The following is a 12,098-nucleotide window of genomic DNA, read 5'->3' as shown; positions in this document are numbered from 1 at the left end:
GGTTGGAAAAAATGTGCAATGTGTTCATATTTTATGCAGTTTGTTTGACATTTAAATATGTGATTTTGAAATATGTCTCATTGTTCTTCACACAGAAACATTGAGGATGTGTGTGTGAATGTATCCAGTGGCCTCACTGAGTATTCAGAGCTTCACAAAACTAGATAGCAGTACTGCCCCCTTGTGAAAAAGACGTACATTTTTGCATACCTTTAAAAATATTAAAAAGACATAATAAAAAGACTACTTATTACACTTTAAAAGAACTGAATGTCATGTTTTCATACCCTTTATCTGCATGTTGTTTACAATTAAATAAAAAAATGTGTTACAGTTTAATTTTATATTAAATTCAATTAGCTGATGTTAAGATTGCTTTTTGAACCACAGAGATTAGTACATTAATTTCATAATGACTCTCTTTGAATCTTTGAAATGTGAGGTGTACTAATATTTCTTGCTGATTTAATGCCCATCCTGTTCCTCTGCTTCTCACAGTAAAGAAGGACACTTTTATCATGACACAAGCCAGAGCCCTCGCACAATCCAAATCTCAGAAAAACATAGTGTGTGTGATGTGACTCTATGCTTCCTGGTGAAACAAGACTGCTTTAAAGGAATAGATTACTCAAACATAAAAACGTTTGCTGAAAATGCCCTCACCCTCAGACCATATATTTGCTTCTTCATCAGAACAGATTTGGAAAAATGTAGCAGAGGTTTCTTAAAGGGGTAGTTCACCCAAAAATCAAAATTCTGTAATTTACTCACCCTCAAGTTTTTCCAGACCTGTATGAGTTTCTGTTGAACACAAAAGATAATATTTTGAAGAATGTTGGAATCTTAACAGTTTCTGGTCCCCATATGTGACCCTGGACCACAAAACCAGTCTTAAGTAGCACGGGTATATTTGTAGCAATAGCCAAAAATACATTGTATGGGTCAAAATGATCAGATTTTCTTTTATGCCAAAAATCATTAGGAAATTAAGTAAAGATCATGTCCCATGAAGATGTTTTGTAAATTTCCTACCATTAATACATCAAAACTTAATTTTTGATTAGCAATATGCATTGCTAAGAACTTCATTTGGACAACTTTAAAGGCGATTTTCTCAATATTTTGATTTTTTTTTTTTTTTTCACCCTCAGATTCCAGATTTTCAAACAGTTGTATCTGGACCAAATGTTGACCTAACAACACATCAATAGAAAGCTTGTTTATTCATCTTTCAGATGATGTATAAATCTCAATGTAAAAAAATGTATGTTTATGGCTGGTTTTGTGGTCCACAGTGTGGTTTTTTCCATGTAAGTCAGTGGCTACCAGCAATTGTTTGGTTACAAACATTTATCCATGTGCGTGTGTAATTATGAAAATTGTTCATGCATTTGCATATATTAGGTACACAAACACAAACTAAATACAAATCAATAAAATCTTGTTGAACAGTGTTGAACTGACTACTCAATATAATTTACAAAAATAATAAAAAAAACTATTAAAGCCACACTACATCAAAGCAGCAAGGTTAAGGTGCGATTACGCGGTTGTCCTGCAGGTGACTGCATTAGACTGTCTGCTTGGCAATGAATCCGAAACGATTTTAAACCATTGCTTACGTGACGACGATTTTTTATTTATTGATCTATTTTCACAATTCGTGATTCTAAAATTATTTGTTTCTGTAGTATAGCCTACGATATGCTTTGTGCAAACACAGGTCTGCTTATCATTTAGCCGGAAACAAAATCAAATGCAGACATCTCCTTAATGCATTATAACATTTCAGGTAAGTTACATGACGTTTTAAATAGTTTTCGTTTGTTACGACATGCTTTAGCTATATGTTTTATTACAAAAACAAGTTACTGCAATTAATATCTGATCCTGTAACTACTAAATAAAGCAAGTACAATATAGACATTTAGTTTTTAGAAGCTTTTATTAATTTGCTAAATTAAATTTATCTATTTTATTTATTTATCATACCTATTTTTTCTAACCTTTTTTAATTGCACTGCTTATTGGCAAAATATGGAAGCACTCCGCACTGAGCTTGTTCTTTCGAAGAGGAGATAAAGTGTAATGCCTTGTAAAAGCAGGTATAAATTAAATTATACTTTTACACCAGTATTATGTTAACAAGGGCAACGAACTCTCTGCCGTGAGACCTTTGCTTTTTACCGCACAATTATAAACCATCAGGATTACACTCTTGGACTTTTAAGGTTTGCTTTTAAATCCAAACACTCAAGTGGGTGTTTTATGCGGGACATGCGTTTCCACATGTGTAAAAAAAAAATAAAATAAAAATAAAAATAATAATAATAATAATAATAATAATAATATAATTTAATCAACATTTAAATACATATTTGTTAAAACATTTTTATTTACATTAGTAACATTTTTATTTGCAATTCATAACACCTCAAGAGTCGATAAAGATATTCTTTCTCTCTTTCCGAAAGCTCTTCCAATTTCAATCACAAGGAAGTCACGCTTGGATGTGAAATGTGACCCCACACATCTAAATCCTCTCCAATCGCTTTGAAACCTTTTTCTCCTTCTGAGCTGATCACAGTCGTTTGCATTATTCTGTTTCCTCGAAGTCTTTTGCGTTGGATCGGAGAAACATGTTTATTTACTGGTGTGCCTAATGGACTGTAAATATATAGAATGTACGTTTTCAGATGGTGACATTAACTTATGATATGCCTATTTAGAGTTGAGTGGTAATGTTTAAAGTGAAGAGGAAAAGCATGATGGGCTATCATGGACAAACTAATTCCTCCTTAATGAGAAATGACTGAATCCTGAATAAATAGCTGTTATTTTAGGACAAGGAATAGCCTTCTAAATCGTGTGTATATTATAGTAATTGAGTTTACGATATAGGTCAGTAAAGGTCGAATAGAAGAAAAACATGGAAACCACTCAAAATGTAAGAAAGTATCTTCCATGTTGTTATCTTATCTATAGGCAACCCTTTTCTAGCCGAACAATGAAATAAAACCGAGATTATAAAATTATTAGCCCACAAACACACACTGAGTAGCCTACTTTTTGTCTTTACAACATGAACGCAATCATAAATATTATTGATCAGCAGCACATAAAACTATACAGTCTAGCATCATCTAAAATCAGCCCGAGACCTGCGCGACGAATCACGACACACACATTTCACTTTTGCACAGTTCACATCACTTTTGTCCAGGTGTCAAATGTTTTCAGGTGCTTTTTACTAGACCATTTTTCTTCTTTTTGGAAAGGTCATAATTTTATGGCCGTATGTTTTAGATGTTTTCTTATCATAACAGCTGATAGGTGACATCCTGAAATAATTTGGTATATCGGTTTTATCTTGAAAACTGGCTCATCAACACCATGATTTGTCTGTGAAACGGCTTCTGGATTTGTAGTAGATTAAATGCTTTGAAAGGTCTTCCGTGAAGAAGACAGTGATACTGAAAATATTTATTTAGCCATGTTCACTGTCACTGATTGCGTAATTTAACAAACACATTTTTAATTCGAATGAATGAATAAATAAATAAATAAATAAATAAAATAAAATAAAATGACATATATATATATATATATATATATATATATATATATATATATATATAGTTTTTATTTTTAATTATTATTATTTCATTTTTAATTATTATTTTATTATTTATTTTGTATATAAGTATTATATATAATGTGCTGCCATGAAATAATCGTGTCTAATCTTTCAGTTCGTCTCGCGCCAATGGCTGTTCCATGTCTGTATACAGTTCATAAAAGCATTGATCTTTTTTTTTTAAATTATTATATAACAATTACATTTATATTTTATAGCCTTTACTGTATTATGAATATATAAAATGCGACTGCATATAATCAGTGCTATCTAAAAATGCATAGCCCGTAAAACCGAAAATGATCATACGACCATGATCTTTGCCTTGTGCGCACTGTAGACATTGCTCCTTGTTTTGGGTCAACTGATAATCGAATGTCGTGTGCGTGTGTGTATAATTAATATATGCCTAAAAAATTACGTACATAGATGCAATACTAACGTTTGGTTAAATTTACGCTAAAAACTGGTAGTTTTGTTTGCCATCATATCATAAAAATAAAGTGACACTGTAAATTGCATTGTATTACGGTCATTAAATCATAAAATAGTATACAAATGCATTTGGGTTATTGTTTTCTATGTAAAATGATGATAGCGCATGTGGCAAAATGGAGGGTCACATAAGGATTGAAGTTTCTCCTGTCGTGTTTCCAACAAAAAAGACAAATGCAAAAATAGCACTAAACTAAACAACAGAAATGTATTTCAAACACCAATCTTATGAAAACCTAAATAAGACTAACTTGAACTCATATGGGCAAAGGAGATTTGGGAATTCCCGCTAAGGTGACATTTTTATTTCTGAAAAATACAATTTTAACAACAGCCTAATTTATCTTTAAAGTAGCAATACATAATTCCTTGTTAAATACGATAGGCTTATATTTATTTTACCCTCAAGTAATGAGCTAAATCATATCTCACTTTTTAATTTCTCACCTCAGTATGCAGTAAATTTACACGCGTTGTCTTTTTAAATTTGATAGCATTTTTGCCGCAGCATTTCCCAACTTAGTAACATGTTTAGAGTGCATGCATACATGTAATAGGTATACATTTTGAGTGTCATTCACTCGTGGGCGCTCTGAATTGGAACATCACCAAGGCAGTTTCGATACCGTGGGAGGGTGATCATCATGATCATAAAAGTGACGTCAACGTCGCAACCTTTAGCAGGCACCGAGGCTGGAGGGTTCAGAGAATCTGGCCAGGTGGAGGAACCGTAAGGTTATAGGGAAACCTGGGTCTAAGGAGCCAAGATCAATTGTTTGGGTGCATATTATGCACTGGAGTCACCAGGCGGAAAAATGTACGTGAGTTATCTCTTGGAGAAGGACAGCAGTATGTACCCGAATTCCGTAAGACACCCAAGCCTAAACCTGAACCCTCAGAATTTTGTCCCCGCGCCTCCTCAGTACCCGGACTTCACAGGATACCATCACGTCCCTGGAATTACCAACGACCCTCACCACAGCCAAACAGGAGCCTGGAATCCCGCGTACCCGCCTCCGCGAGAGGAATGGACACCTTATGGACCGGGAACTGGACCTTCGACATCAAGCACTGGTCAGCTGGGGTTCAGTCCACCAGAGTTTTCGTCTGTCCAAGCACCCGGCCTTCTTCCATCCTCCATAAACACATCAGTCGGTCAGCTGTCGCCGAACTCTCAGAGACGGAACCCCTACGACTGGATGCGTCGGAGCGCGCCGCCGACAAACTCAGGTGCGCTTTTTGTTTTAAAATCTGTAAATGAAAAAATTATTGTATTTTGAAAATAATTATTATAGAGAGTAATAAGTATCGTGATCGTAAAAAAGCACATTATTAATTCATTTAATTATAGGCCTGCTACCTACACGGGAAAACTACTGCAAAACTCGGTCCTGCTGAGGTCCCGCAATAGTTTAGAAGCAAACTCTGTATTCACGCGTTTGTCATGCTAATATAGTGATTTGTGCGAGTTTCTTTGCTTTGATGTCACTCTTTGTTCTTTTTTGTCTGGATGCCGAGAACTTGTTGAATACAGGGATGCGCATGTGCAATTAACATTTAGTTACTAAAATAGCAGAAAGGATGAATAAAGTAAAAATTAAAGAAAATTAAAAATATAAATATTAATTATTTATAGGATTATGTCTTGTTAAAACAGCACAATATGTAACAGAATTAAGACCTAATTAGATAAGGCAATGTCAGCAAAAGCCTGCAGTTAAAATTTAAATTCTCTAAATCTCACTGATTATGAAAAACTGAATTAAAATTAAGAAATGTAGTGTTTACATATGAAGAGTTCAGATGCAAAACCAGCTAAATCCATCTGACGTCTTTCTTTATAAAATGCATTTTTATCAGCCTCAGAGGTATGTAAGTACTGGTACTTCTGATTGGGCTGAGGCTGGTATTTTAGCGAGTTTGAAGCATTTCAAAAAAGTATTTGATGGATGTATAATATGTGTCGAGAGCATTCACTCAGTATCATTATCTCATTTTTGACCGAGATGGCTTTTAGCTGGTTTTGCATCTGAACTCTTCATATACAGTTTGGCCTAATATTTCTTTCCAACGGTAAACAAAAAGATTTGGAATTATTGCAGTTACTGTTAAAAAAAAAGATCTTTGATATTTCAGCACATTGTAAATAAAGTATTTTATCCTTGTCAGCTACAGGATCCTCTCTATTATGACCAGGACAGGGAGCAACAATTAACTCTCTCAATTCCTTCTCATATGTATGCCATCATGTCATCACACAAGTTGGAGAAAGATTATAAATTTAGTTGGACCTATGTAAACACTTTCGCACCTAGTTTTATAGGCCTAATACATATAAAAAACGGATATGCCATAAATATGCCTCAAAACTGTAGTTTTAATTGCCACACATTAACTCGTACAACTCACCATATGGTCTTATTGAAAAGTCTTGAGCCAAGCTCACTATTAGTATTACTTTAAAGTTCTAACCACTAAGATGTATTTAAAATAAACACAATTAAATGTCTTTTTAAACGGAGGATTGTGAGAGTTGCTTGGCTGGGTTAATGATACCCAGAGATTATGGCCTCTAGTGAGATTTCCAGTGAAGATGCTATGGTTGAGAAGCCTAATTATCTGGAGTTCCTCCCTCTGTGGCTGTTGCCCTAGACAGGCGCTGTCCTTCCCTTTGCCGCTCGTGTTTTAATATTTAACCTGGGAGCCACTTAAGTCCCCTCTTGCCGCTGACAGGGTAAACTAAGTTTGAAATATAGAGACACGATTCCAAAGACCTTTATAACATAGACATCTTGGTGTTTTATATATGTGTGCTCTTAACGATTGGCTTGATTAAGGGAGCAAACACTGTGTTCCCATAGTTACTTTTTAATAGAAAAAATAAACACATAACGACATTAAGTAAAAAAAATTACCCTTTATATCACATTATCATTAATTATAGTCAGTTCTAACGATGCATATTATTATTAGCTTCACAAAAAAAAAAATCACCTTTAAGTACTCTGAGTAAAAAACTACTTAGGATAAAAAAAAGGGGAGAAGCCTTAAAATAAGCCAGATTTACACTGAATGCATTTACACTTATACTAATAAAAAAAGTACACTAAAATTATTCTTTTATTGTGTAAAGTAATGATCAGAGCCAGGCAGAAAATACTTCTTTAAAAAAATATTTCTTTAAAATTTACTCAACTTTTAATGAATAATTAATTTGTCTTTTAGGAGGGAAGACCAGAACAAAAGACAAATACCGGGTAGTGTACACGGATCATCAGCGTCTGGAGCTGGAGAAAGAATTTCATTACAGCCGTTACATCACAATAAGAAGAAAGGCAGAACTGGCAACAGCACTCAGTCTGTCAGAGAGACAGGTTAGCTGCTCTAACATATTCTTAGAAAACATATTCTTCACTTACAGTCCTAAAAATAAAGGGGGTTTGCAGTGATGCCACAGAAAAACCACTTTTGGTTCCCCAAAGAACATTTCAGTCAACTGGTCTTAAAAGTACCATTTTCTCTTAGCGTAAGAACATTTTAAAAAAATCTAAAGAATTTTTTTTTTTTCCAAAATAAAGAACCTTTTGTTGAATATAAATTGTTCCATGGATGTTAAAAGTTTTTCATGCACTCCTTAAAATAAAGGTTCTTTTTTTGTGTTTATGATTTCATGAAGAACTTTTAACATCAATGGAAAATTTTTTAATGTACAAATGGTTCTTCATACTGTAAAAAGGTTATTTTTTTTTAATTAATGGTTCCATGAGGAACCTTTAACATCAGTGGAAACTTTTTTAATGTACAAATGGTTCTTCGTACTTTAAAAAGGTTCTTTTTTTTTGGAATCGATGTTTCCATTAAGAATCTTTAACATCCATGGAAACTTCTTCAATCTACAAATGGTTCTTCATACTGTAAAAAGGTTATTTTTTTTTTAAATTCATGGTTCTATGAAGAACTTTTAACATCCATGGAAACTTTTGTAATGTACAATTGGTTCTTCATACTGTAAAAAAAGTTTTTTTTATTATTATTATTATTTTTTATTTATGGTTCCATGAAGAACCTTTAACATCCATGGAAACTATTTTAATGTTCAAATGGTTCTTCATACTTTAAAAAAGGTTTTTTTTTTTTTTAATTCATGGTTCCATGAAGAACTTTTAACATCCATGGAAACTTTTTAATGTACAAATGTTTCTTCATACTGTAAAAAAAGTTTTTTTTTTTTTTTTTTTTTTTTTTTATTTATGGTTCCATGAAGAACCTTTAACATCCATGGAAACTATTTTAATGTACAAATGGCTCTTCATACTGTAAAAAGGTTATTTTTTGGAATTTATCATTCCATGGAGAAACTTTAACATCCATGGAAACTTCTGTAATGTACAAATGGTTCTTCATACTTTAAAAAATGTTCTTTTTGGAATTTATGGTTCCATGAAGAACCTTTAACACCCATGGTACACTTTTAAAAATATAGGTTCCATAAGGGATTTTCGGTTCCCTAAAAAACCTTTCAAAAAATAATTCTTAAAAGAGGCATTTTATTCTTGAATGTGAAGAACATTTTAAAAATCCTAAGAACTTTTTTTGGAATGGAAAGGTTCCATTGATGTTAAAGTTCTTCAGAACCACAGACACCATAGTCTTTGTATTTTAAGAGTGTACATTTTAATTCCACAAATAATGCAAAATTGTTCTTTTAAGAACTGTTCGCTGAAAGTTACTTTTGAGAACCAAAAATGGTTCTTCTATGGCTTCGCAGGGAGACGCCCCCCTTTGGGAACGTGTATTTTTAAGTGTGTAGAAGCTGATTGGAATCACTGGTGTGTAATGCAATACAACGCAATTTTACCTTTAGAACTCTACAGGAAACCCTTTTTTTTTTTTTCCCAGTATGACTTATGGCATGTTGTTGACAGGTGAAGATCTGGTTCCAGAACCGGCGTGCTAAAGAGAGGAAAGTCAATAAAAAGAAGATGCAACAGCCGCAGCCGGCATCCACAACCACACCGACCCCACCTGGTTCCGCTCTGCCAGGCAATGTTCCAATGGTGACAAGCAGCAGCGGTGCCCTGGTATCCCCATCTATGCCAATGACTATCAAAGAAGAGTACTGAAGACATGCAGACTTTGACTGTTAGCTCTTTTTATACACTGCCCTTTCACACTTTCACACACGGAGGGTACTTTCAAATCAACTCATCAATGAAAACACAACACGAATGTGACAACCCTGACAAAGACTTTTGAATTAAAAAGTAATGCAGCAACATTCTAAGTACACATGAATCTGAAACGCTGTGTAATATTCCTCTGGTTGTATCGGTTTCTTTATTCTAGTACTTTATTACTGCTGTTGTTTTGCTCATCACTGTAAACTTTAATACGTTTTGAGATTGTAAAAGTGAATTCAAATAACTGTGTATTACTAAAGTAATTTGTATTAATAAAATAAATGTTTTATTGTGGCAAATCGACTCATTTCACACTTGCCGAGGAGTTTCCATGCATTTTCATATCTGTTAAACTGCGTCTTCCCACGGATATCAGAAACTGAGCTGTCAAGCATTGATTTGGCTTCACTGAAGGTGTTTTCATATATGTTTTGCAAAGAAACATTGAGGAAAATGTCTTATCTGCACTTCATCGAAGCGCCGGAGAAAAGACGGCACTCGAGCAGGAGCTCAGGCTGTTTGCACAGTGTAACGGCATCGCTGGATAAGAGACGAGTGCATGTCGAGAAACTGTGAGCTATTTCATTATCAAGCACACTCTGGACTCTCTTATCAATGGTGTGACAGAGAAGCTCAGCTTGACGAGCAGAACATATCTCCTCTACGGCGTCGCCGCAACAGGACCTGTTTTATGACCGCGTTAACAAAGCCAGGGTGTGGCGTCCAAAGGCCGAGGCGAAGGGACTGTTGAGCAAACAATATGCATCTGCCTGCCTTCGCAGAGAGCGTCCATATGTCCATACTGAGCCTTCGTCTTCATCTTTGTGAACGGTTTATTTAGGTTAGAGAAGATATTGTGATCAATATCTTTAGCTCTTTATGGCCACCACGTGCATATTATACAGTCAGTTCATTTGAACAATAATGACGATATAATTAACGTGTTCATGTACATTAACTCGGTTTTGCAATGTACCTCTGTGCATATATGTAAACAACTTTCACATTTTAGTATCAAAAATTCAATACTGTGATAACACCTCAAGTGAAATCATGAACTTGAACTTTTGTTGTCTAATCCTACTGACACATTGATGTCATTAAATGGTTCAGGTTACAAAACCAACACATTATGAGTTCTCACTATCCTGATTGTGAATATGAGACAGACCTACTGACATACAATGTTTCTATGAAAGCATTCTAATATGTTCTATTTAATAAAACTAATAAAGATGCTTTAATGATTCGAACTCTGTCTTGTTACATTGTATTGTTCCATTTTTCTTTATTGCTGCTCTATTTCTGGTAAGAAGAGAATTGTATAAACAAGCTTGCTGATAGCTGCCTCTGAGGCCATAAAGTTTATTGGGGGGCATGTTGTAAAAATATTCTCACCACAGTAACAAAAACATGTTGGTAATGTTCCACATATGTAATTCTAAATGAAGTACAAAGAGAGCTTTTTAATAGGAAGTCCAATTATTAGTATTTCACAACGCATTTAATAAAAGAAGTCGAGTGTGAGTGTCTAAATTATTCAGTGATGTAAAAGAAGAACTCTGTGATTAATCTGTTGCATAAAATTGGTTAACAAAGTATTTGGTAGTACTGATTTTCCCAAAGTTCTAATTAGAGGTTGAAAATGAATATTTATTTATTTTTTCCATCTTAAAACTGCATTTTTAGTGTCTGCTATTTAACAGGATAATCGATAGAGAGTTAATTAAGGTAAATAGTGTAAAACAAGGTATGCCCTACACTTAAAAACACTAAACAAACTCATTACCCGTCTAGTCTATCTATTACTTATACAGCTGCTTGTTTACGAGGCTATTGTATCATAAACTTTCAATTACAATAGTTATACCTACTAATAATCTCTATAATGGCGAGAATAATTCTACATAAACACTGGAGCTGTAAAGCAATGATTCTAGTGACTCTCTATAAATAGCAGATACGGTTAAGTGCCTATGACACCTTTTCATTGAACCCAGCGGAATTTACTCACATACTCAAAGAAATACCTGTGCTGGCCAATGCATATTGTTATTAAACAAAAACCTATACAAACACTAGCTCATTTTATTGGTAACACACATGCTATTTTCATTAGCACATCTACATAATATTTTTAAAATATCTTTGAGAATTTGAACAAACGGAAGTGCGATAAAACAAGCTATTGTTCTTGCACAATAGCTGCCAACAGCAATGACCGGCTCAGAGGGAGTATGAAATACATTATGAAATTGCATCAGTGTGGCATATCTTGATATCAAAAACCAGATATTTGATAGCAGTGTGAGTTCATTTTCTTGGTTCGCTTTGAAGGCCTCATCCTTCACCTTCATAATCAACCTTTGCCTTTGTTGATAATTTAAAGCATTTCAACATGACGACGTTGCCTATTGATGTCAACACAAGTTCATGTTTGGCAATCCAAGATAGACGTGCAAGAAACAAACCTCAGTTCCTGAGATGTTGAGCGTGAATGATTAACCCGCGCAGAATGCTCAGTAAACTTTAGCATCAATAAAATAGCAGTATGATTTCAACTGTCATTCTGAGTGTAATTTTCACGGCACTACTACTAGTGCAGTAAAGTAAGCTTTTTATTTTTAATACATGATTGCAAATAGTAGCCACTGCAAAACAACAAGCTCAAATTAGAAATGTAGTTGAGGGTTGCAGGTCATGGCACATAGCCTAAGAAAACACAATAACTGCTCTATATTCATCTTCAGGTGCAGTGCTGTATTTTCGAATGTTTCCTAAATCGA

At 34.2% G+C, this 12,098-nt stretch overlaps 1 protein-coding gene across 1 annotated transcript; it reads left to right on the top strand.

Annotated features, from left to right (window-relative positions):
- The first annotated feature begins 4,811 nt into the window (after positions 1 to 4,811).
- Positions 4,812 to 10,505, top strand: cdx1b (caudal type homeobox 1 b). Its single transcript, XM_051092450.1, has 3 exons — positions 4,812 to 5,362; positions 7,358 to 7,506; positions 9,058 to 10,505. The coding sequence occupies exons 1-3, from the start codon at positions 4,948 to 4,950 to the stop codon at positions 9,253 to 9,255; spliced, it is 762 nt and encodes a 253-aa protein (XP_050948407.1). The 5' UTR covers positions 4,812 to 4,947; the 3' UTR covers positions 9,256 to 10,505.
- Positions 10,506 to 12,098: the final 1,593 nt, after the last annotated feature.

The sequence above is a fragment of the Labeo rohita genome, chromosome 21 (genome assembly GCF_022985175.1).
Source record: "Labeo rohita strain BAU-BD-2019 chromosome 21, IGBB_LRoh.1.0, whole genome shotgun sequence".
In the NCBI taxonomy this organism is placed as follows: domain Eukaryota; kingdom Metazoa; phylum Chordata; class Actinopteri; order Cypriniformes; family Cyprinidae; genus Labeo; species Labeo rohita.
This window is presented reverse-complemented; position numbering and strand designations above follow the sequence as displayed.